This window comes from Pseudophryne corroboree, chromosome 2 (genome assembly GCF_028390025.1).
Source record: "Pseudophryne corroboree isolate aPseCor3 chromosome 2, aPseCor3.hap2, whole genome shotgun sequence".
Lineage (NCBI taxonomy): Eukaryota > Metazoa > Chordata > Amphibia > Anura > Myobatrachidae > Pseudophryne > Pseudophryne corroboree.
This window is the reverse complement of record NC_086445.1, coordinates 595,106,443-595,129,795: the sequence shown is the minus strand read 5'-3', so window position 1 is coordinate 595,129,795 and position 23,353 is coordinate 595,106,443. Positions and strand designations below refer to the sequence as shown.

Below are 23,353 nucleotides of genomic sequence, written 5' to 3'. Positions count from 1 at the left end.
CGGCATCTCCCAGAATACTCCGGAGTATTGGTTCATGGCCATGAGCTCCGTGTGAGTTTGTTTGCTGATGACATGCTCCTCTTTATTTCACGACCTGAGACCTCTGTCCCGTCGATCATGCTGGCTATTTCTGAGTTTGGTGCTTTTGCGGGATATCGTGTTAATGCCTCTAAGTCTGAACTCTTCCCACTCAACTCGATGGCCTGTCAGCGCCCCCCGGTGCCAGTTCTCACTCAATTTAAGAGAAACACCTTAGGCCTTAAATACTTGGGTATATATATCCCTGTGAATATCTTAGACCTATACTCAGTCAACTATACCGCTGTTTTTAACAAAGTTTCCCAATTGCTATCCACCTGGTCATCTCTTCCTGTGTCCCTACTAGGAAGAGTAGCTATTTTGAAGAGTATTGTATTCCCCAAGATCTCTTATCTACTCCAGATGATTCCTATCCAGCCCCCTACTAAAGACTTAAAAGAATGTGATAGAATGTTCTCCAAATTCCTGTGGAATCACAAGAGGTCTCGGATTTCTTTACCTAAACTTAAACTCCCCCGTGCCCAGGGTGGCTTGGCTGTACCAGACCTCTTGGCTTTCTTCCAGGCCGCGAACTTTAGGTATATCTCGGATTGGCTAAGGGGCACCTCCTCATATGTTAATTATGACATGGAACAGAGCCTTGTACACCCTTACGACTTAAGGGCTTTGCTACATACCCCGAAAGCTTTGCTCCCACCAATGGTACGCCCTAATATTCTTTTCTGGGACGCCTATCGTTCCTGGTGGGCCATTAACAAGGCCCTACATCGCAACCCAGAATACTCTCCTTTCATCCCATTGTGCGGAAACCCCTGCTTCACTCCTCCCCTTGACAATACCAAATTCCTCACATGGAAATCTAGGGGCATAGCCCTCATTCGTGATGTGTTCGACCCGGGTGGCCATGTATTGTCATTCGCGGATCTAGCCGAGAGACACGGTGTGCCCTCATCTGATTTCTTCATGTTCCTACAAGTACGCCATTTTGTACAAACTCTCCCCATCCCTCCTGTGCACGAGCGGAGAAAGGATCCCTTGTCCGCCCTGCTGGTCACGTTACCTACCTTTTCATATAAGATATGCTGGTTATACCGGGACTTGTTGCCCGGCAGGCCGGAGGTATTCTGGCCCCCCATGTTGTCAAAATGGTCGAGTGAGTGGTCCTGGGACCCATCGGTGGAGTGCTTCCTCTCCCCCCTTCCTGCTATACTGAAAGCCCTGCATTCTGCCCAGCTTCAGGAAATCCACTTCAAATTTTTACATCGGGCATATATTGCCCCGGGACAACGCAAATATATGGTCTCTACAGACTCTGGTCGTTGCCCCAAATGTAGAGCACCAAATGCTCTCTTTATGCATAACTTTTGGCATTGTCCGAAAATTAAACGATTCTGGAATAAAGTAGTATGGTATATAAAATCCACCTTCCGGATCTCTCTCCCTATGGACCCAGCGGCACTCCTCGGCCTTAATACTACAACCTGGCGTTTACATCCATCCCAGACATACTGCATTCCGTTTTTATATGTACTATTGACCCTGGGGAAAAAGTTAATTCTGAATCATTGGATATATCGAACCTCCCCCTCCCTAGGTAACCTCAAGTCTTTACTTACTAATACACTATACTTTGAACGCCAATCAACTCTCCCAGACCTTGACCGCAACGCTTTGCGCTTTTATAAGAAATGGGGACTATACATTGACTCTCTTCTACCCCCACAACGAACTCATATACTGAAATTGTTTGATTCCCTTAGTTGGGATTCTTACCGCAGACTAGGTATCCCTATTGGTGATGATCCACCTTCGGCATCAGGGTGATGCTCGCTTTCGTACCTTGATACTGAGCGATTTGATCCCCACAGTCCCTAGGAATGTGCCTTATCATGTACGATGAATATTTGTTAGGCATCTGCAACCCCCCCCCCCCCCCCCCCTCCTCCCTCACACTTCTTATCCATGTCTTTGTTGTCTTTCTTTCTTCTTTCTTTTTCTCTATGATTGTCTAGTTGATTTTGGTTTGGCACATATGCGACAATGTGCAGTTTTTCTTCAATAATATATTATAGGCCTAAAATGCTGTTTATAATCATCACTGCTGATGCTTTGATATGGTCCTCTGCACTGCTCGCTCCTATACACACCACCAGGGGTAGTGGTGATGTTTGATACTATGCCACACCTTTGTTGCCTATTATGTAATCCATAAGTATAAGCATTTTACATGCACTTTGTACTGCATTGTTTCTCTGCCTTTTTCTCTCTTTATGTCTCTATGTGGAAAAACTAATAAACATATTTTCAAAAAAAAAAAAAAAAAAGATCCATCAGATAGGAGGATGGAAAATATCCAAAAAAGTATATACACACATGCAGGTGTTATACTACGACCAGCTATAGCGACTGCCTGGATGTGCAGTGCTGGGGTAGTTTGGTCAGAGTCCCTGATTGAAAATATTGATACCCTGGACAGGGACAATATTTTACTGTCGTTAGAACAAATAAAGGATGCATTTCTTAATATGCGTGATGCACAGAGGGATATCTGCACACTGGCATCACGGGTAAGTGCTATGTCCATTTCGGCCAGAAGAGCTTTATGGACGCGACAGTGGACAGGCGATGCGGATTCAAAACGGCATATGGAAGTTTTGCCGTATAAAGGGGAGGAGTTATTTGGAGTCGGTCTATCAGATTTGGTGGCCACGGCTACAGCCGGGAAATCCACCTTTCTACCTCAAGTCACTCCCCAACAGAAAAAGGCACCGACTTTTCAACCGCAGCCCTTTCGTTCCTTTAAAAATAAGAGAGCAAAGGGCTATTCATATCTGCCACGAGGCAGAGGTCGAGGGAAGAGACAGCAACAGGCAGCTCCTTCCCAGGAACAGAAGCCCTCCCCGGCTTCTACAAAAGCCTCAGCATGACGCTGGGGCTTCTCAAGCGGACTCGGGGACGGTGGGCGGTCGTCTCAAAAATTACAGCGCGCAGTGGGCTCACTCGCAAGTAGATCCCTGGATCCTGCAGATAATATCTCAGGGGTACAGGTTGGAATTAGAGACAGATCCACCTCGCCGTTTCCTGAAGTCTGCTTTACCAACGTCCCCCTCCGAAAGGGAGACGGTTTTGGAAGCCATTCACAAGCTGTACTCTCAGCAGGTGATAGTCAAGGTACCTCTTCTACAACAAGGGAAGGGGTATTATTCCACTCTTTTTGTGGTACCGAAGCCGGATGGCTCGGTAAGGCCTATTCTAAATCTGAAGTCCTTGAACCTGTACATAAAGAAGTTCAAGTTCAAAATGGAGTCACTCAGAGCAGTGATAGCGAACCTGGAAGAGGGGGATTTTATGGTATCCTTGGACATCAAGGATGCGTATCTCCACGTTCCAATTTACCCCTCACACCAGGGGTACCTCAGGTTCGTTGTACAAAACTGTCACTATCAGTTTCAGACGCTGCCGTTCGGATTGTCCACGGCACCTCGGGTCTTTACAAAGGTAATGGCCGAGATGATGATTCTTCTTCGAAGAAAAGGCATATTAATTATCCCATACTTGGACGATCTCCTAAAAAGAGCAAGGTCCAGAGAACAGCTAGAGATGGGATTAGCACTGTCTCAAGAAGTGCTAAAACAGCACGGGTGGATTCTGAATATTCCAAAATCCCAGTTAATGCCGACAACTCGTCTGCTGTTCCTAGGGATGATTCTGGACACGGTTCAGAAAAAGGTTTTTCTCCCGGAGGAAAAAGCCAAGGAGTTATCCGAGCTTGTCAGGAACCTCCTAAAACCAGGAAAGGTGTCTGTACATCAATGCACAAGAGTCCTGGGAAAAATGGTGGCTTCTTACGAAGCAATTCCATTCGGCAGATTCCACGCAAGAATTTTCCAAAGGGATCTGTTGGACAAATGGTCAGGGTCGCATCTTCAGATGCACCTGCGGATAACCCTGTCTCCAAGGACAAGGGTGTCTCTTCTGTGGTGGTTGCAGAGTGCTCATCTATTGGAGGGCCGCAGATTCGGCATACAGGATTGGATCCTGGTGACCACGGACGCCAGCCTGAGAGGCTGGGGAGCAGTCACACAAGGAAGAAACTTCCAGGGAGTATGGACGAGCCTGGAAACGTCTCTTCACATAAACATTCTGGAACTAAGAGCAATCTACAATGCTCTAAGCCAGGCAGAACCTCTGCTTCAGGGAAAACCGGTGTTGATCCAGTCGGACAACATCACGGCAGTCGCCCATGTGAACAGACAGGGCGGCACAAGAAGCAGGAGTGCAATGGCAGAAGCTGCAAGGATTCTTCGCTGGGCAGAGAATCATGTGATAGCACTGTCAGCAGTGTTCATCCCGGGAGTGGACAACTGGGAAGCAGACTTCCTCAGCAGACACGATCTTCACCCGGGAGAGTGGGGACTTCATCCAGAAGTCTTCCACATGCTGGTAACCCGTTGGGAAAGACCAATGGTGGACATGATGGCGTCTCGCCTCAACAAAAAACTGGACAGGTATTGCTCCAGGTCAAGAGATCCGCAGGCAATAGCTGTGGACGCGCTGGTAACGCCTTGGGTGTACCAGTCGGTGTATGTGTTTCCTCCTCTGCCTCTCATACCAAAAGTATTGAGAATTATACGGCAAAGAGGCGTAAGAACGATACTAGTGGTTCCGGATTGGCCAAGAAGGACTTGGTACCCGGAACTTCAAGAGATGATCACGGAAGATCCGTGGCCTCTACCTCTAAGGAGGGACTTGCTTCAGCAGGGTCCCTGTCTGTTTCAAGACTTACCGCGGCTGCGTTTGACGGCATGGCGGTTGAACGCCGGATCCTAAAGGAAAAAGGCATGCCGGAAGAAGTCATTGCTACTTTGATTAAAGCAAGGAAGGAAGTAACCGTGCAACATTATCACCGAATTTGGCGAAAATATGTTGCGTGGTGCGAAGATCGGAGTGCTCCGACGGAGGAATTTCAACTGGGTCGATTCCTACATTTCCTGCAATCAGGATTGTCTATGGGTCTCAAATTGGGATCTATTAAGGTTCAAATTTCGGCCCTGTCGATTTTCTTTCAAAAAGAATTGGCTTCAGTCCCTGAAGTCCAGACCTTTGTTAAGGGAGTGCTGCATATACAGCCTCCTGTGGTGCCTCCAGTGGCACCGTGGGATCTCAATGTGGTTTTGGACTTTCTAAAATCTCATTGGTTTGAACCACTAAAAAAGGTGGATTTGAAATATCTCACATGGAAAGTGACCATGCTTCTAGCCCTGGCTTCGGCCAGGAGAGTGTCAGAACTGGCAGCTTTATCTTACAAAAGCCCATATCTGATTTTCCATTCGGACAGGGCAGAACTGCGGACTCGTCCGCATTTTCTCCCTAAGGTGGTGTCAGCATTTCATCTGAACCAGCCTATTGTAGTGCCTGCGGCTACAAGTGACTTGGAGTACTCCAAGTTACTGGACGTTGTCAGAGCATTAAAAATATATATTGCAAGGACAGCTGGAGTCAGAAAATCTGACTCGTTGTTTATATTGTATGCACCCAACAAGATGGGTGCTCCTGCGTCTAAGCAGACGATTGCTCGTTGGATCTGTAGCACAATCCAACTTGCACATTCTGTGGCAGGCCTGCCACAGCCTAAATCTGTAAAGGCCCACTCCACAAGGAAGGTGGGCTCATCTTGGGCGGCTGCCCGAGGGGTCTCGGCATTACAACTTTGCCGAGCAGCTACGTGGTCAGGGGAGAACACGTTTGTAAAATTTTACAAATTTGATACTCTGGCTAAGGAGGACCTGGAGTTCTCTCATTCGGTGCTGCAGAGTCATCCGCACTCTCCCGCCCGTTTGGGAGCTTTGGTATAATCCCCATGGTCCTTTCAGGAACCCCAGCATCCACTAGGACGATAGAGAAAATAAGATTTTACTTACCGATAAATCTATTTCTCGGAGTCCGTAGTGGATGCTGGGCGCCCATCCCAAGTGCGGATTATCTGCAATAATTGTACATAGTTATTGTTAACAAATTCGGGTTATTGTTGAAGGAAGCCATCTTTCAGAGGCTCCGCTGTTATCATACTGTTAACTGGGTTTAGATCACAAGTTGTACGGTGTGATTGGTGTGGCTGGTATGAGTCTTACCCGGGATTCAAAATCCTCCCTTATTGTGTACGCTCGTCCGGGCACAGTACCTAACTGGAGTCTGGAGGAGGGTCATAGGGGGAGGAGCCAGTGCACACCACCTGATCTGGAAAAGCTTTACTTTTTGTGCCCTGTCTCCTGCGGAGCCGCTATTCCCCTTGGTCCTTTCAGGAACCCCAGCATCCACTACGGACTCCGAGAAATAGATTTATCGGTAAGTAAAATCTTATTAAAAATTATGTGCCAATTTAAATTTATCATTTACACACTATTGTAAACATTATAATTTAAGATTTTCTAGTAGTAATGCAAATGATGTTGGAAACAATGATGTTCTAAAAGACCATTTCAGAAATCATCTCCTGGTGTTCATTCGAAATGCTTTTAGAGTTCATTTAAACAACTAAAGCTTTCGGTCTCTTCTAGGTGGTTGACATGCCTGAACACAATCCAGGCCAGATGGGGGGAACTATGAGATTGGGAAAGAGAAGAACGATCTTTCACTCCCAGAATTCAGTCTTGAGTGAGTCTTTGTTTTATCTGGTGTAAACAGTCAGTCAACTCATTCTTGAATACTGTCTCCATGCAGTCTTTATTTTTATGATTGTTAGCTCTATTACAGGACTGCTGTTAAGGTGTGTACACATGGTGAGATTTGGGTTAACTTCAATTTTCACTATGCGATAGGGGCTAGGTCGGTATCGCAAGCACATAATGATTGTGCTTGCGATACTGGCTCTGTGCGATTTTGGCTAAGTGTCAATTGACACTTTTTTCTACGAGCTAGTCAAAATTGACTTGCCTGCACAGTCTGTCTAGGCATGCGATGCCGACCGCGCATCAGGATCGCAAGGTGACTTTCACCTTGCGATCTGCACTAACTTTTCTTACAATTTTGACTATATAGTCAAAATCGTAAGAAAAAATCTCAGTGTGTGCACGCCATTAGAACTGCAAGGCTCAATATGTAAGCTGGTGCAGCACAGGCAAAAATAAAGCAAATATTTGGCTTATACATTCATCATTATTATTATTATTATTCCTTTCTATGGCGCCTCAAGGGTTCCGCAGCGCCCAATTACAGAGTACATAAACAAATAATCAAACAGGAAACAGCAACTTACAGTTGATGACAGTATAGGACAAGTACAGGTTAAATGAACATAGCTACATCAGCAGATGACACTGGAATAAGTATCAGGTGGCAGAAGACTGCTGGATTTGGTGCAGTTGAAGATTATTAAATTAAGAAAGGATAAGCACATGAGGGAAGAGGGCTCTGCTCGTGAGATCTTACATTCTGAAGGGGAGGGGTAGACAGACAGGGGTGACACAGATGGGGTACATAGAGAGCGTAGATGAGATTTGGCTGGGTTTGTGAAGAAGTGGGTCTTGAGAGCCCGTTTGAAGTTTTGCAGAGAGGTGGAGAGTCTGCGGGGGAGAGGTAGGGAATTCCAGAGAAGTGGTGCAGCACGTGAAAAATCTTGGAGGTAGGAGTGGGAGGAAGTAATCCGTAGGCAGGAGAGTCGGCGTGCATTAGCAGAGCGAAGAGGACGGGTGGGAGTGTAAAGGGAGATGAGGTCAGAGATGTAGATGGGAGAGGAGTGAGTGAGGGCTTTGTAAGCAAGTGCGAGAAGCTTGAAATGGATTCTGAAAGGGAAGGGGAGCCAGTGAAGGTCTAGTAAGAGAGGAGAGGTGGACGTAGTGCGTTTGGTGAGGAAGATTAGCCGGGCAGCAGCATTGAGGATAGATTGGAGTGGAGAGAGGTATTTGTCAGGAATGCCAGTCAGGAGGAGATTACAGTATTACAGTAGTCCAGTCTGGAAATGACCAGTGAGTGGATAAGAGTCTTAGTAGCATCCTGGGTGAGAAAGGGTCTGATCCTGGAAATATTTTTTAGATGAAAACAGCAGGTTTGTGAGAGGTGCTGAATGTGTGGTTTGATTGAGAGGGAGGAGTCAAGGATTACTCCAAGACAGCGCACTTGGGGGCTAGAGGAGATAGTAGTGCCATCAATATATAATGAGATTGTAGGAGGTGAGGTTATGCGGGAGGGAGGGAAGATGATCAGCTCGGTCTTAGACATGTTAAGTTTAAGAAAGCGCTGGGACATCCAGGAAGAGGTAGCAGAGAGACAGTTGGAGATACGAGTGAGGAGAGCAGGGGAGAGGTCTGGAGAGGAAAGATAGATTTGGGTGTCATCAGCATAGAGATGATATTGGAAACCAAAAGAACTAATGAGCTTACCTAGTGAGGACGTATAGAGAGAGAAGAGAAGAGGACCAAGGTCAGAACCTTGGGGTACCCCTACAGTTAGTGGAAGTGAGGGGGAGGTGGAGTCATGAGAGGAGACAGAGAATGAACGGTCAGAAAGGTAGGAGGACAGCCAAGAGAGGGCAGTGTCACGCAGACCAATGGAGTGAAGGATTTGCAGTAGGAGAGGATGGTCCACAGTGTCAAAAGCAGCAGAGAGATCAAGTAGAATAAGTAGAGAGTAGTGTCCCTTGGATTTAGCAGCATGGAGGTCATTGCATACTTTTGTAAGGGCAGTTTCAGTGGAGTGGAGAGGACGGAAGCCAGACTGGAATGGGTCAAGCAGTGAGTGTGAGGAAAAAGTAAGTAAGGCAATTGTAGACAATACGCTCAAGGAGTTTGGAGGCAAAAGGGAGGAGAGAGATGGGTCGGTAGTTGGAGAGAGTGTTTGGATCAAGGGTAGGTTTTTTAAAAATAGGATAGATGAGTGCATGCTTGAAGGCAGAGGAGGGGACAGTGCCTGATGAGAGGGAGAGATTGAGAAGGTGGGAAAGATGGGAACAAGCAGAAGGAGAGAGGTAGCGGAGGAGGCGGGAGGGGATAGGGTCAAGTGGGGAGGTGGTGAGGGGACAGGAACGAATGAGGGCCATGACTTCCTCTCCAGATGCATGGGAGAAAGATGTCAGAGTAGGTGCGAGGGATGGGGAGGGTTGGTAAGGGATGGGAGAAGGCTGGTTACTGATGGTCTGGTGTGATGTGATGTCCTGACGTATGGAGTCAATTTTGGATGTGAAGTAAGTGGCAAAGTCAAGAGCAGAGAGTGAGGAAGGGAGACGAGGTGGAGGTGGGCAGAGGAGTGAGTTGAGAGTGGCAAAGAGGCGCCGGGGGTTGAAAGACTAGGAGAAGATGAGGTTCATCAATGGATCCATTGTTCCATTCTCCTGCTATGACAGAAGGTGTTCACGTGTGTATGAATTTGTAAGGGCAATTTTGAGGGAACCTGTTAGTGGGTATGTACCTCGTGTCAATATCCTCTTTCAGTGGAATTAGATTAACCACAAGGGAGCAATAATTCTACTTATACTCCTTTCACACCAAAATCACTGGTCTGACCCAGGATACTGAACATTCTTTAAACCAGTGTTACAGCACTTCACACTGCACCTTTGGCCCGAGTTATTCCTGGGTCGACCCCTTTCACCCTGAGCCTGTGTCTTCCCTGCATGTATTTTTAGACACTCCTTTGAGACAGGCCTACAAATACACAGCCACTCTGCAGTTTTGAAGGGTTGAAAAATTGTCATACCAGTCACACTGCAGCCAACCGAGTCAGTTCCCGGAATAACCCTGTTCATGACCTGGGTAGGGGATGTGGGACACACAACCTGGGTTGAGCCTTACGGCAATAACCTGGGTTATCTATTTGATGTGAAAGGGGTATTCGTCTGTGCTTATGCTCATAGCTACATTGAATATATAAAGCAGTTATGGTGACCGCTTTCCATTCAATGTACTCCCTACAGGGAAACTGTATGGTGGCCTGGAGTATGTGGAAGAGCGACATCGACATAGATATGAGGTAATAAGTCATAAAGTGTATATTGTGGTCTTGGACTTCTCATTTATTCATCTTTTAATTTCTCTTATGTCCTAGAGGATTCTGGGGACTCCGTAAGGACCATGGGGTATAGACGGGCTCCGCAGGAGACATGGGCACTATAAAGAACTTTAGAATGGGTATGCACTGGCTCCTCCCTCTATGCCCCTCCTCCAGACCTCAGTTAGATCCTGTGCCCAGAGGAGACTGGGTGCATTACAGGGAGCTCTCCTGAGTTTCTCTGACAAAAGAATTTTGTTAGTTTTTTTTATGTTCAGGGAGCACTGCTGGCAACAGGCTCCCTGCATCGTGGGACTGAGGAGAGAGAAGCAGACCTACTTAAGTGATAGGCTCTGCTTCTTAGGCTACTGGACACCATTAGCTCCAGAGGGAGTCGGAACGCAGGTCTCCCCTCGCTGTTCGTCCCAGAGCCGCGCCGCCGTCCACCTCGCAGAGCCGGAAGATAGAAGTCGGGTGAGTATAAGAAGAAAAGAAGACTTCAAGGCGGCAGAAGACTTCAGATCTTCCCGGAAGTAAGCCCTGCGCGCCATTGCTCCCACACACTAGCAGGCACGGATGGGTGCAGGCCGCAGGGGGGGCACCCTGGGCAGCAATATAAGCCTCTAAGGCTGGCATAGGAGTATTATAGGCTGCGGAGGCAGTAGTTATATAAATCCCCCGCCAGTATTATAAAATTGAGTGGGACCGAAGCCCGCCGCTGGAGGGGGCGGAGCTTGGTCCCACAGCACTAACCAGCGCCATTTTCTCCACAGAGCACTGCAGAGACGCTGGCTCCCCGGACTCTTCCCTGCTGAACACGGTGACACAGGGCTAAAAAGAGGGGGGTGGGGGGGCACTTGTGAGGCGCAGTGAGTGTATTATACATAATTATATAAAAAAGCGCTATATATTCTGGGAATTTGTTTTCCAGTGTCAGTTGGCACTGGGTGTGTGCTGGCATACTCTCTCTCTGTCTCTCCAAAGGGCCTTATTGGGGGACTATCTCCATATAAATATCCCTGAGTGTGTGGGGGTGTCGGTACGAGTGTGTCAGCATGTCTGAAGCGGAGGCTCATCTAAGAAGGAGGTGGAGCAGATGATTGTGGTGTCTCCGTCAGCAACGCCGACACCTGATTGGTTGGACATGTGGAATTTTTAAATGCAAATGTGACCTTATTGCATAAGAGGTTGGACAAAGCAGAGTCCAGGGAAAAAACAGGGAGTCAATCCATGGCTTTAAATGTGTCACAGGGCCCTTCAGGGTCTCAAAAATGTTCTCTATCCCAAATAGCAGACACAGATACCAACATGGATTCTGACTCCAGTGTCGACTACGATGATGCGAGGTTACACCCAAGGGTGGCCAAAAGTATTCATTATATGATTATGGCAATAAAAGATGTTTTGCATATCACAGATGGCCCCTCTGTCCCTGACATGAGGGTGCGCATGTATAAGGAAAAGAAACCTGAGGTAACCTTTCCCCCATCTCATGAGCTGAACGAGTTATTTGAAAAAGCTTGGGAAACTCCAGACAAAAAACTGCAGATTCCCAAGAGTATTGTAATGGCGTATCTTTTCCCTGCACAAGACAGGGTACGGTGGGAATCCTCGCCCAGGGTGGACAAGGCTTTAACGCGCTTGTCCAAGAAGGTGGCGCTACAGTCTCCCGACACAGCAGCCCTCAAGGATCCTGCTGATCGCAGACAGGAGACTACCTTAAAATCTATTTATACACATACGGGGGCTTTACTCAGACCGGCAATAGCATTGGCATAAGTATGTAGCGTGGTTGCAGCTTGGACAGATACCTTGTCCGCTGACATTGAGACCCTAGATAGGGATACCATTTTATTGACCTTAGGTCACATTAAAGACGCAGTCTTATATATGAGAGACGCTCAGAGAGACGTTGGGCTGCTAGGTTCAAGAGCCAACGCCATGGGGAATGTCTCGCGAACCTGGTTTCCACAGCTACCGCGGGTAAATCTACTTTTTTCCCTTTTGTTCCCCCACAGCAAAAGAAAACTCCACAATATCAGATGCAGTCCTTTCGGTCGCATAAGTCCAGAAGAGGTCGGGGCTCATCCTTCCTCGCCAGAGGTAAGGGTAGAGGGAAAGAACGCCTGCTTCGGCTAGCTCCCAGGAACAGAAGTCCTCCCCGGCTTCTACTAAATCCACCGCATGACGCTGGGGCTCCACTGAGGGAGTCCGCACCAGTGGGGGCACGTCTTCGACTCTTCAGCCAGGTCTGGGTTCTGTCAGACGTGGATCTTTGGGCGATGGAAATTGTATCCCAGTGCTACAAACTAGAATTCGAAGAGGTGCCCCCTCGCCGATTTTTCAAATCGGTCTTGCCAGCTTCTCCCCCAGAGAGGGCAGTAGTGTTAGCTGCAATTCAAAAGCTGTGTCAACAGCAAGTGATTGTCACGGTTCCCCTAATCCAACAGGGAAAAGGGTACTATTCAACCCTGTTCGTGGTTCCGAAGCCTGATGGCTCGGTCAGACCCATTTTAAATCTGAAATCCCTAAACCTGTACTTGAAAAGGTTCAAATTCAAGATGGAATCGCTCCGGGCAGTGATCTCAAGTCTGGAAGGGGGGGATTTTATGGTGTCACTGGACATAAAGGATGCATACCTTCATGTCCCCATATATCCTACTCATCAGGAGTACCTGAGATTCGCTGTACAGGACTGTCCTTACCAGTTTCAGACGTTGACGTTTGGGCTTTCCACGGCCCCGAGGATTTTCACGCAGGTGATGGCAGAGATGATGGTGCTCCTGCGCAGGCAGGGAGTCACAATTATCCCGTACTTGGACGATCTCCTGATAAAAGCGAGATCGAGAGATCAATTGCTGAAAAGCGTGTTGCTCTCCCTGAGAGTGCTACAACAGCACGGTTGGATTCTAAATCTGCCAAAGTCGCAATTGATTCCAACGACTCGACTATCATTCTGGACATGGAACAGAAGAGGGTTTTTCTCCCAATGGAAAAAGCCCAGGACCTCCAAAACATGGTCAGAGACCTACTAAAACCAAAAAGTGTCGGTTCATCAATGCACTCGAGTTCTGGGAAAAATGGTGGCAGCCTACGAGGCCATCCCCTTCGGCAGGTTTCATGCGAGGACATTTCAGTGGGACCTTCTGGACAAGTGGTCGGGGTCCCATCTACAGATACATCAGAAAATAAGCCTGTCCCCCAGGGCCTGGGTGTCTCTCCTGTGGTGGCTGCAGAGTGCTCACCTTCTAGAGGGTCGCAGGTTCGGCATACAGGACTGGGTTCTGGTGACCACGGACGCGAGCCTCCGAGGATGTGGAGCAGTCACACAAGGAAGGAATTTTCAGGGACTGTGGTCAAGCCAGGAGGCTTGTCTACACATCAACATAATGGAATTAAGGGCCATATACAACGGCCTACGACAAGCGGAGAATCTTCTTCGCGACCTACCGGTTCTGATTCAATCAGACGTCACAGCCGTGGCTCATGTAAACCGCCAAGGCGGGACAAGGAGCAAAGTGGCAATGGCGGAAGCTACCAGGATTCTGCGCTGGGCAGAAAATCACGTAAGCGCTCTATCAGCGGTATTCATTCCGGGAGTGGACAACTGGGAAGCAGACTTCCTCAGCAGACACGATCTCCATCCAGGAGAGTGGGGTCTTCATCAAGAAGTCTTTGCAGAAATAACAAGTCTTTGGGGACTTCCTCAAATAGACATGATGGCATCACGCCTCAACAAGAAGCTTCGGAGGTATTGTGCCAGGTCAAGGGACCCTCAGGCAGTAGCGTTGGACGCCCTGGTGGCACCATGGGTGTTTCAGTCAGTCTGTGTTCCCTCCTCTTCCTCTCATCTCAAAAATATTGAGAATCATAAGACTGAAAAGAGTACGGACAAAACTCATTGTTCCAGATTGGCCTCGAAGGGCCTGGTATTCAGATCTTCAGAAGATGCTCACAGAAGATCCGTGGCCTCTTCCTCTCAGGGAGAACCTGTTGCAGCAGGGACCCAGCGTGTTCCAAGACTTACCGCGGTTACGTTTGACGGCATGGCGGTTGAACACCGAATCCTAGCAGGGGAAGGGTATTCCGGAAGAAGTCATCCCTACTCTGATAAAGGCTAGGAAGGAAGTGACGGCGAAACATTATCACCGTATCTGGAGGAAGTATGTATCTTGGTGTGAAGCCAAGAATGCTCCTACGGAAGATTTCCACTTGGGCCGTTTTCTCCACTTTCTACAGACAGGAGTGGATATGGGCCTAAAGCTAGGCTCCATTAAGGTACAGATTTCGGCCCTATCTATATTCTTCCAGAGGGAATTGGCTTCTCTCCCAGAAGTCCAAACTTTTGTAAAGGGAGTGCTATACATCCAGCCTCCTTTTGTGCCCCCAGTGGCACCATGGTACCTTAACGTGGTGTTACAGTTCCTAAAATCTCACTGGTTTGAACCTCTTCAGACGGTTGAATTAAAGTTTCTCACTTGGAAAGTGGTCATGTTGTTGGCCTTGGCATCTGCAAGGCGGGTGTCCGAATTGGCGGCCTTATCTCATAAGAGCCCCTATCTCATTTTCCATTAGGATAGGGCAGAGTTGAGGACTCGTCCTCAATTTTTGCCTAAGGTGGTGTCATCTTTTCATATGAACCAACCTATTGTGGTGCCTGTGGCTACGGGAGACTTGGAGGATTCCAAATCCCTGGATGTAGTCAGGGCCTTAAAAATTTACGTAGCCAGGACGGCTCGGGTTAGGAAAACAGAGGCACTGTTTGTCCTGTATGCAGCCAACAAGGTTGGCACTCCTGCTTCTAAGCAGACTATTGCTCGCTGGATCTGTAACACGATTCAGCAGGCTCATTCTACTGCTGGATTGCCGTTACCAAATTCAGTAAAGGCCCATTCCACTAGGAAGGTGGGCTCTTCTTGGGCGGCTGCCCGAGGCGTCTCGGCCTTACAGCTTTGCCGAGCAGCTACTTGGTCGGGTTCAAACACTTTTGCTAAATTCTACAAGTTTGATACCCTGGCTGAGGAGGACCTTATGTTTGCTCAATCGGTGCTGCAGAGTCATCCGCACTCTCCCGCTCGGTTCGGAGCTTTGGTATAATCCCCATGGTCCTTACGGAGTCCCCAGCATCCTCTAGGACGTAAGAGAAATAAGATTTTAAACCTACTGGTAAATCTTTTTCTCCTAGTCCGTAGAGGATGCTGGGGACACCGTAAGGACCATGGGGTATAGACGGGCTCCGCAGGAGACATGGGCACTATAAAGAACTTTAGAATGGGTGTGCACTGGCTCCTCCCTCTATGCCACTCCTCCAGACCTCAGTCAGAGAAACTGTGCCCAGAGGAGACGGACAGTACGAGGAAAGGATTTTTGTTAATCTAAGGGCAAGATTCATACCAGCCCACACCATCCACACCGTATAACCTGGACTATACGCAACCAGTTAACAGTATGAACAAAACAGTATCAGCCAACGACTGATCTTAACTGTAACATAACCCTTATGTAAGCAATAACTATATACAAGTCATGCAGAAAAATGTCCGCACCGGGACGGGCGCCCAGCATCCTCTACGGACTAGGAGAAAAAGATTTACTGGTAGGTTTAAAATCTTATTTTTTTGGGGGGCCAGATGTAAAGTTGTGTATATAATTCTTCTCCCGCACAGGGTGTTTATCTCCCTGTTTGCATCTACCAGTCTTTCTCCTGACCTACTATACACACATCACTTTCTCTGGTTTTTACATCTGTTAAAATACTTGTTTTGCCCTTTTTCTTAATTTTTTCGTGGTTATGTGAGTTTGTGATGAAAGTGGTCCTGTCATTACTTATTTCCAATTTAAGGTCAATCCAGAACTCAGACAAGAGTTGGAGGCCCGGGGTATGACTTTTGTGGGGCAGGATACAGAGGGAGAAAGGATGGAGGTAGTGGAATTACAGGGTATGTACACAAATACTGTACTGTAATTTAGTTTTTCTATCTTCTAAAAAAGATTATTTCATTGGTACATAGTATGATTTAGTGGTTTAACACATATATTGATTTTGAAATAAGTGAACATTATTGTTCTCCTCTTTCAGATCACCCATATTTTGTTGGTGTTCAGTTTCACCCGGAATTCACGTCTCGTCCAATCAAACCCTCTCCTCCATATTTTGGCCTACTTCTGGCTTCGTCAGGGAGACTAGCCCAGTACATTGACAGGGGGTGTCGGCTCTCCCCCAGGTAAGATTCATGAGACATTGGTTATAAACGTGCAGTAACTCTACCTTTTTATTATTACGAAACTATTTAATTTCATGTTATCTTGCTTGCATCTCAAAATTTTCTTGGCCAAGTTTTGGCTTTGACGTAACACTTTAAGAAATGAATAAAATATACTGTTCCATTTTCTTCAGAGCATCATGGCTTCCATTAGAATGAGCAAGCTAGGTAGTGATAAGTATACAAAAAAAAATACACCCCTGTATTCTATATAATGTAGCTCCTCTTCTTCCATTGTGGCTTTTCCAGTCTCTAATACCCCTTTCACACACACTCTTTCTACTCTGGTTCTTGGCTGGGGCTTGTGGCCCAACCTGGGTCTCTGTGTAGACAGACCCGGTTCTGGTGTACCAGATCTGCAACCCTGCTCGGTACCAGTGTTATTCTCTGGATCGACCCAGGCCACCTGTGGTCTGAAAAGCATGACCCAGGTCATTCCTAAAAGTCCTTGCGTGGCAGGGACAGTGGCGCTTGGAGATGACATAATCGCCAAGCGTCTACTGTGAGACTGAAGACCCAGGACCGATGTGAACGGTGATGACCCAGAAATAACAAACATCCATCACCATGTGTGAGAGGGTGGTAAGTACTGAAATCTCTGCTTCAACCTGTGCTCAGGGTCCGAGATTAAAACGGGGGTTTATGTGTGAAAGTGTAATAAACTAGGTAGGTCAACTAGCAGTGTGTTTATAGGGGATTTAGAAGTCTAGGCAAAGTACCATACTAATGCTACAAGCCGAGGACTGGCTGGCGGCCTGTGGCACATCAGTTGGTTACCTCCAGGAGCAGAACTGGCATTAAACATTTTCATATAGAGCTACTGCTCTGCATGCTCATGTACCACACCGGGCATGATGTAAAAAAGCCTGAGCCCTCTTTTGTGTTCGGCTGTAAACATGGCTGAAATAGCATCTGCTAGACAGGTGGACCTGAGTCTGATCCCAAACAGCTGGAAGACACCTGATCAAGGTAAGCACCTTAGGGATTAGCTAGTGATTATTGTGTTTCTTCAGTGTCTTTGCAATACATTTGGGGGAAAAGAAGGGGACAACAAGTCATAAAGTATAAGATTTGCGTTGAAAGTTTTTCTCCATAAAATTACAGAACATTCTGTAACACTTGAAGATTCCAGACTAAAGTTAGAAATTTGTCTCCAGAACGATTTAGTTGCATGTATTGAAGAAGCATTAACTACTAAGGGAGAACTTTGTGAGATATAGGAGTAAAAGAGAAAAGGGGGACTTGTTTATCTTTGTGATTTTGCCCTCTGTAATAACATCAGGCTGCGTTTGCAGGTAGACACTTTAGTGAAAGGGGAGCTGCGTATTGTCTGGGGAGGGATAGGAACTTACTTTATAGCTAGACAATCTCCATAGGCAGGACTCGCTAACATTTTATGAAGATGGTGGTAGTTAATAGACAAACTCAGAAATGATAAGCTTTTTAGAGACTGTTGAATAATCCTATCACCATCCCAATAGTAAACTACGAGACAGGGCATACTTTAGTAATGACAGCATTAAAATCCTAATAAATAGCACTGAAACTTCAAACTTGCCATTAACCTGTGAAAACGTAAATTTTATGGAATTATAAGTAGCCTTCAAGATGTTTTAAACACATCTTAAGTGTTCACATTAAGATACTGATGAAATGGAAAAGACACACAAAAAATTAAATTTAAAGAATATGAACATTGTGTCTATGGTAATCACTGAATTAATAACACCTGCATCAACTTGATCTCTGCTTGAAGATCTCGGCTGCAAGAACAGAACGTTTTGCCAGCATACCAAGCATTAAAGGATTAAATCCATATAGAATGACCAAGTGCAAACAAGCCTCTCTAATGCTAAAGATTAGAATTTATGTACAGATATATCTCCGTACATCTAGCCGCAATACGCCATTCACCATGAAATGCCTGGTGTGAGTGAGCCGGCAGTTTCCGGGCAGCTCTGCTAGTGTTAGGTGAAGATGCATTTTTGGGGCAAAATGCACAAAAAAGAGGCCTGTTAGTAAATGCGTTCAAGACTAGGCACAACTAGAAGGGCTGTTTAACATGACTGCAGCAAGGATGTAGGAGGGCACATCTGTATCCTTTTGATGCAGAATATACTATATATTGAGGTTGGACTTGGGTTTCTAATATAGATCCAACTATTGCTAGCATGTTTGTTAGAACTACTATTCCACTAGATGGAAGTCCACTTCAATTCCCTAATGGTCTGGAAGATAAAAGGGAGGGGCGGTTAGGTTTAGGGACTAAGGGGGAAAGGTTAGGTTGAAGTAAGGTAGGGGTAGTGGGGGGAAGCAGGGGTTGGGAGGGGAGTTCCTGTCCCCATCAGTTTTTGATGGGGGAAAGTCCTACACTTTGATTGCATATCTGTCCTGTTGTGGATTAAATTGAGAGGAAAGATGGTATCCACATTTGAGAACAGATAGTCCAAGTTTCACATTAGTGTTAGTAGGAAATTCTGTAGGGTTGGTCTGGGTCCAATGATCACCTGGCCCCTCTGCTGCCTAACCTCTTGCTGAGTATTCGCCAGTTCCTTCAGTGGTGGCTGGCTGTGAAAAATTTCAGCAGGGGTAGGTCTCTGTTCACTTCATCCTGGTACATTTTGACGACAGCTGGCAGTTTCCTGGGTTGGGGGGTGGTGACCATACATCTTCACCTGCAGAGTGTTGATCTCTGCAGGAGTCAGACTACTCCATCATGCACTCTTTTTGATGTGGTTCGGTACTTTGGTCTGCATAACCGTGGAAGTGTTCCAAATACAGATTCTTTCCTGGTGCTTTTTGATATTCATACATGAGGCTGGTCATCAGAAAAACAGACTAATACAAGATGGGTCCGTTCTATTATCCTCCAGGATTACCCTCAGTGATTGCGCTGACTTTTAAAAATTGGGGTCCTTTTGTACTACTTAAACCGGGTAAAGATCCTACCTCCCCTGACTCTTATTGCCCTATCTCATTACTCTCCACGGACGTTAAGATACTAGCCACAGTTTTAGCCACCCGTCTGAACACCGTAATCACATCTATTGATGGGTTTTATGCCAGGGAAGTCTATAGTGCAGAACCTCCGGAGACCCTTCTATCATCTACAAAGGAGTGACCGGCCAGGGTCGGAAACCGTGGTGGTGTCCTTGGATGCCGCCAAGGCTTTTGACTCTGCGGAATGGGGGTATCTATGGGAGGTGCTTAAGAAATTTGCTTTTGGTCCTAGATTTCTACAGTGGATCCAATTGCTGTATGCTTCCCCGGCAGCCCGTATCTCAGTCAATGATCATGTCTCGCGTCCCTTTCCATTGGAGAGAGGCACTCGGCAGGGCTGCCCACTATCTCCAGCTTTGTTTGCCCTTGCAATTGAACCCTTTGCTAGTTATTTGCGCACGTCTCCGGATATTGAGGGTCTTTGTGTTGGGTATTCTGTAGATGTTGTTGCCTTATATGCAGATGACATGCTTTTGTTCCTTAAGGATATAGAGAACTCATTAACCAATATGTTGCAAATGATTAATCTATTTGGGACTTATTATTCTGGTCTACGTATAAATTGGAATAAGGCGCACACCTTTTTTGAATGGCATGACTTTGATGAGGAGTCCCCTTTGTGGTTTAATGCCTCATTTAAGGAATTGCTTCATCTATCACAAGATAATTTATGGTTGAGGGCAGGCGTTACGGCACTGAATCAGTTGTATGAAGGGGGTACGTTTAAGCCATTTTAACAGATACGTGAGGATTATGATATCCCTAATTCAGCATGTTTTCGCTCTCTTAAGCTACGTCATGCAACACAGTCGCAGTTGGTAACTTGCCTTTAGCCATTTCAATATCCTCGGTTAAAACATTGCTTATTAATTTAGGCTCGAAAGGGCAGATTTCTACAGCATATGCCACATTAAATGAACCTGTCAACATGCATTTGTTTGATCCTTTGAAAGTTCAATGAGAAAAGGATTTAGGCGAGCTTTCTAATGAACAATGTGTGCAAATGTTAGGTTCCATTAGATATACTACCCCTTGTGTTCGATACCAGCATATCTTCTTTTATATAATGCATAGTGTGTATCATAGCCCGGTATCGCTTCATAGAGCAAAACTCTGTTCGGATACTTGCTGCCCAAAGTGTGGTGTGGAGGAGGCTGACTTCTGGCACCTGCTATGGTCCTGTTCAAAGGTATTTCCCTTTTGGACCAAAGTTTGGGATGATATTACCCTCACTGAGCCATCCCTGCCTGTGATGAATCCTAAAATTTGTCTGTTTGGCTTAGATGTTGAGGAAACACATTCTCTAGTACTTTAGATGTTTTATGTCTGACCACTATGGATAAGGTGTTGATAGCGAGGCAGTGGTTCTCCCGTACGTCTCAATGGAGAGCTCTCCTTAATGATGTCTCTGGACACGAGAGACTGCTGTATTCGGTCCAGGGGTGCGATGGTTCATTACTATGTGAAATGGGACAGATGGAATACATGGTTTTTGGATGGGCCCATCACTGTAGGAAATTACATAGGTGGAATTGCGTGTAGGGACCTGGTATGATGCGCACATATAGCTTTTAAGCAGTTTTGTTGTATTTCGTTAAGTTCCACTAATACGCATAATTTCTTTTGTTCTAGAAGTATATTTGTTACATTACTGTATTCATGCTGATGCTCATGTGCACTGGCTCTTCTCTTTGACTGTGATATTTTCATTGCAATAATGTGCATACTGAATTTTGTGTAAAAATGGCCAGATACGCACTGTTTAATGTGTTTAGCTGTTTATTGGTTTGTTTTTTTCTGTTTGTGTTACACGTTTTTTAGTGTAACGTGTGCTGGTATACCAAGTTAAACTTAAACCAATAAAATTTTTACGCAATTTAAAAAAAAAAAAAAAAGTTGCAGTCCTGCCTGTCATTTTCTGGGTCCCATCGGAATGAAGGTTCTCATTAATCTTATTAACGATTCAAATATAAAAACCCAGACTTGATTTGGACACTACAAAAGTGTTGCAAGGTGGAGGAGAGGGTTGACAATGCTGCTGGGTTGTGTAGCATACAGGACACTCTGCACCAGAGCTGTAACTAGACATTTTGGTGCCCTTTTGGTAGAAAGTTGAATTGGTGCTTCCCTCCCCTATATTATAAAGAATGGACAGTGCGTGCAGCAAAAATGTAGGTCCTTGGCTTTGTGGAGAAGGGGCGTGGTCACATAATAGTGGCAATCCACATTACACCACACAGTAGTGCCGCTTATACACATTGCACCAGATAGAACCTCCTATACACACTGCGGCAGGTAGAACCTCCTATACACACTGCGCCAGGTAGAACCTCCTATACACACTGCGCCAGGTAGAACCTCCTATACACACTGCGCCAGGTAGAACCTCCTATACACACTGCGCCAGGTAGAACCTCCTATACACACTGCGCCAGGTAGAACCTCCTATACACACTGCGCCAGGTAGAACCTCCTATACACACTGCGCCAGGTAGAACCTCCTATACACACTGCGCCAGGTAGAACCTCCTATACACACTGCGCCAGGTAGAACCTCCTATACACACTGCGCCAGGTAGAACCTCCTATACACACTGCGCCAGGTAGAACCTCCTATACACACTGCGCCAGGTAGAACCTCCTATACACACTGCGCCAGGTAGAACCTCCTATACACTTTGCGCCAGGCAGAGCACAGGGGAATGGGGGAAGGCAGTTATTACTTATACACACAGGGGAAGGGGGGGGGGGGGGCACAGTTGTTATACACACAGGGGGAGGGGGGTGCAGTTCTTACATCCCTTCAGCACTACCCAGCACCTCTGCCCTGTGGAGCTCCAACAGGGTATTGTGGAAGAGTGGCAGGGTGGAGGGTAAAGTGGGTGAGTTTAGTCCTCTGAATAGGAAGAGCTGTTCACTATATAGAGCGCCAGGTTAGAGGGAATGAATAGGGTGGGTCTGGTCCTGCAGGCGCTTCCCCCTTCTCCAGCCTACCCATATCGCCCTCATGCTGTATCACCCACAGCCGCCTCTTGTCCCGCCACTTACCGCTGGTATCTTCCTGCCTCCTCCGCAGTCTGGCACGTGTAGCTCACCGGAGGGGCACCATGGATTTCCTCATGTCACCAGCCTGCCCTCGGAGGTCACAACTACAGTACAGAGTACACACAGCAGGATGATTTCTGCCATGTGCGCACGGAGCAGACGGTGAGGGGAGGCGGGGCGGGAGAACACACTCTCTCCATGGTCTCCTCCCCTTCCAAGTTCCTCCCTTCGCTGTCAGGTAAACTGAACCTGACTGACTGCACAGGACAGCGCTGCTGGTCAGAGCGTGTCCTGAGAGACCTGGAGTTATTTTATTTTTGTGTCCCCACCAACAATTCTTGGGTAAAAAACGAGCCATAGCGCGTTTTTGCGATCACTGACTAGTGCAGGGAGGATGTCTCCAGACTGGGTATCTGCACTACACCAGGGAGGGGTCATTCCATATTAAATCAACTCAAAAAAACATAAAAATTTTACTGATCCCCTCCCATTTTTATGAAATTTGTGTACCAGTAGGATGGGGGGCAAAAACTAATCTACACCAAATTTTAACATCCTAGGTTGGATATTTTTGGTGGTGGAGCCATTTAAAAATGACCAAAATATGCAATTTTACTGCCGCGGGGGTCTTTTCGTTTGCCTGTAACTGGAGTTCTAATTAAGACAGAGATGAAATTAGTGTCATTTTGAATCTTATGACTAGATCTTTTCACTTCAATTTTAATTTAGTAAGGTAGTACTAAAAAAAAGTTTAATAACCTTTGACCTCAATTTTTTAAAAAGGGGATTTTTTTTTCTTTCAATTTTTCTTTTAAAAATTATCTTTTCTTATCTCTTCTCGAAGTGTGTACCAAATTTCTTTTTGGGACTACTATAGGATGTTGAGCTAATTTGTTTTTGTTTATCAGCAGTAATTTAAAATGGTTATTAAATACCAGTAGGTTAATTTTAATAATAAATGGTAATGCAGTTATAAATACAATATAATATAGACTTTGTTTCTGTAAAAATGCCAGATGGAAAAA

General features: G+C 46.3%; 1 protein-coding gene across 6 annotated transcripts in view; it reads left to right on the top strand.

The window, feature by feature from the left end:
* The window catches only part of CTPS1 (CTP synthase 1), a 223,370-nt gene that overhangs the window by 144,718 nt on the left and 55,299 nt on the right, over positions 1 to 23,353 (top strand). For 4 of the 6 annotated variants that reach the window (XM_063954629.1, XM_063954631.1, XM_063954627.1 and 1 more), the window contains exons 14-17: positions 6,597 to 6,693; positions 9,947 to 10,002; positions 15,863 to 15,959; positions 16,100 to 16,244. In XM_063954629.1, coding sequence (XP_063810699.1) covers positions 6,597 to 6,693; positions 9,947 to 10,002; positions 15,863 to 15,959; positions 16,100 to 16,244 — 395 coding nt within the window. Of the gene's footprint in view, positions 1 to 6,596; positions 6,694 to 9,946; positions 10,003 to 15,862; positions 15,960 to 16,099; positions 16,249 to 23,353 lie in introns of those variants that run through there. The other 2 variants (XM_063954628.1, XM_063954632.1) reach the window with 2 other exon arrangements.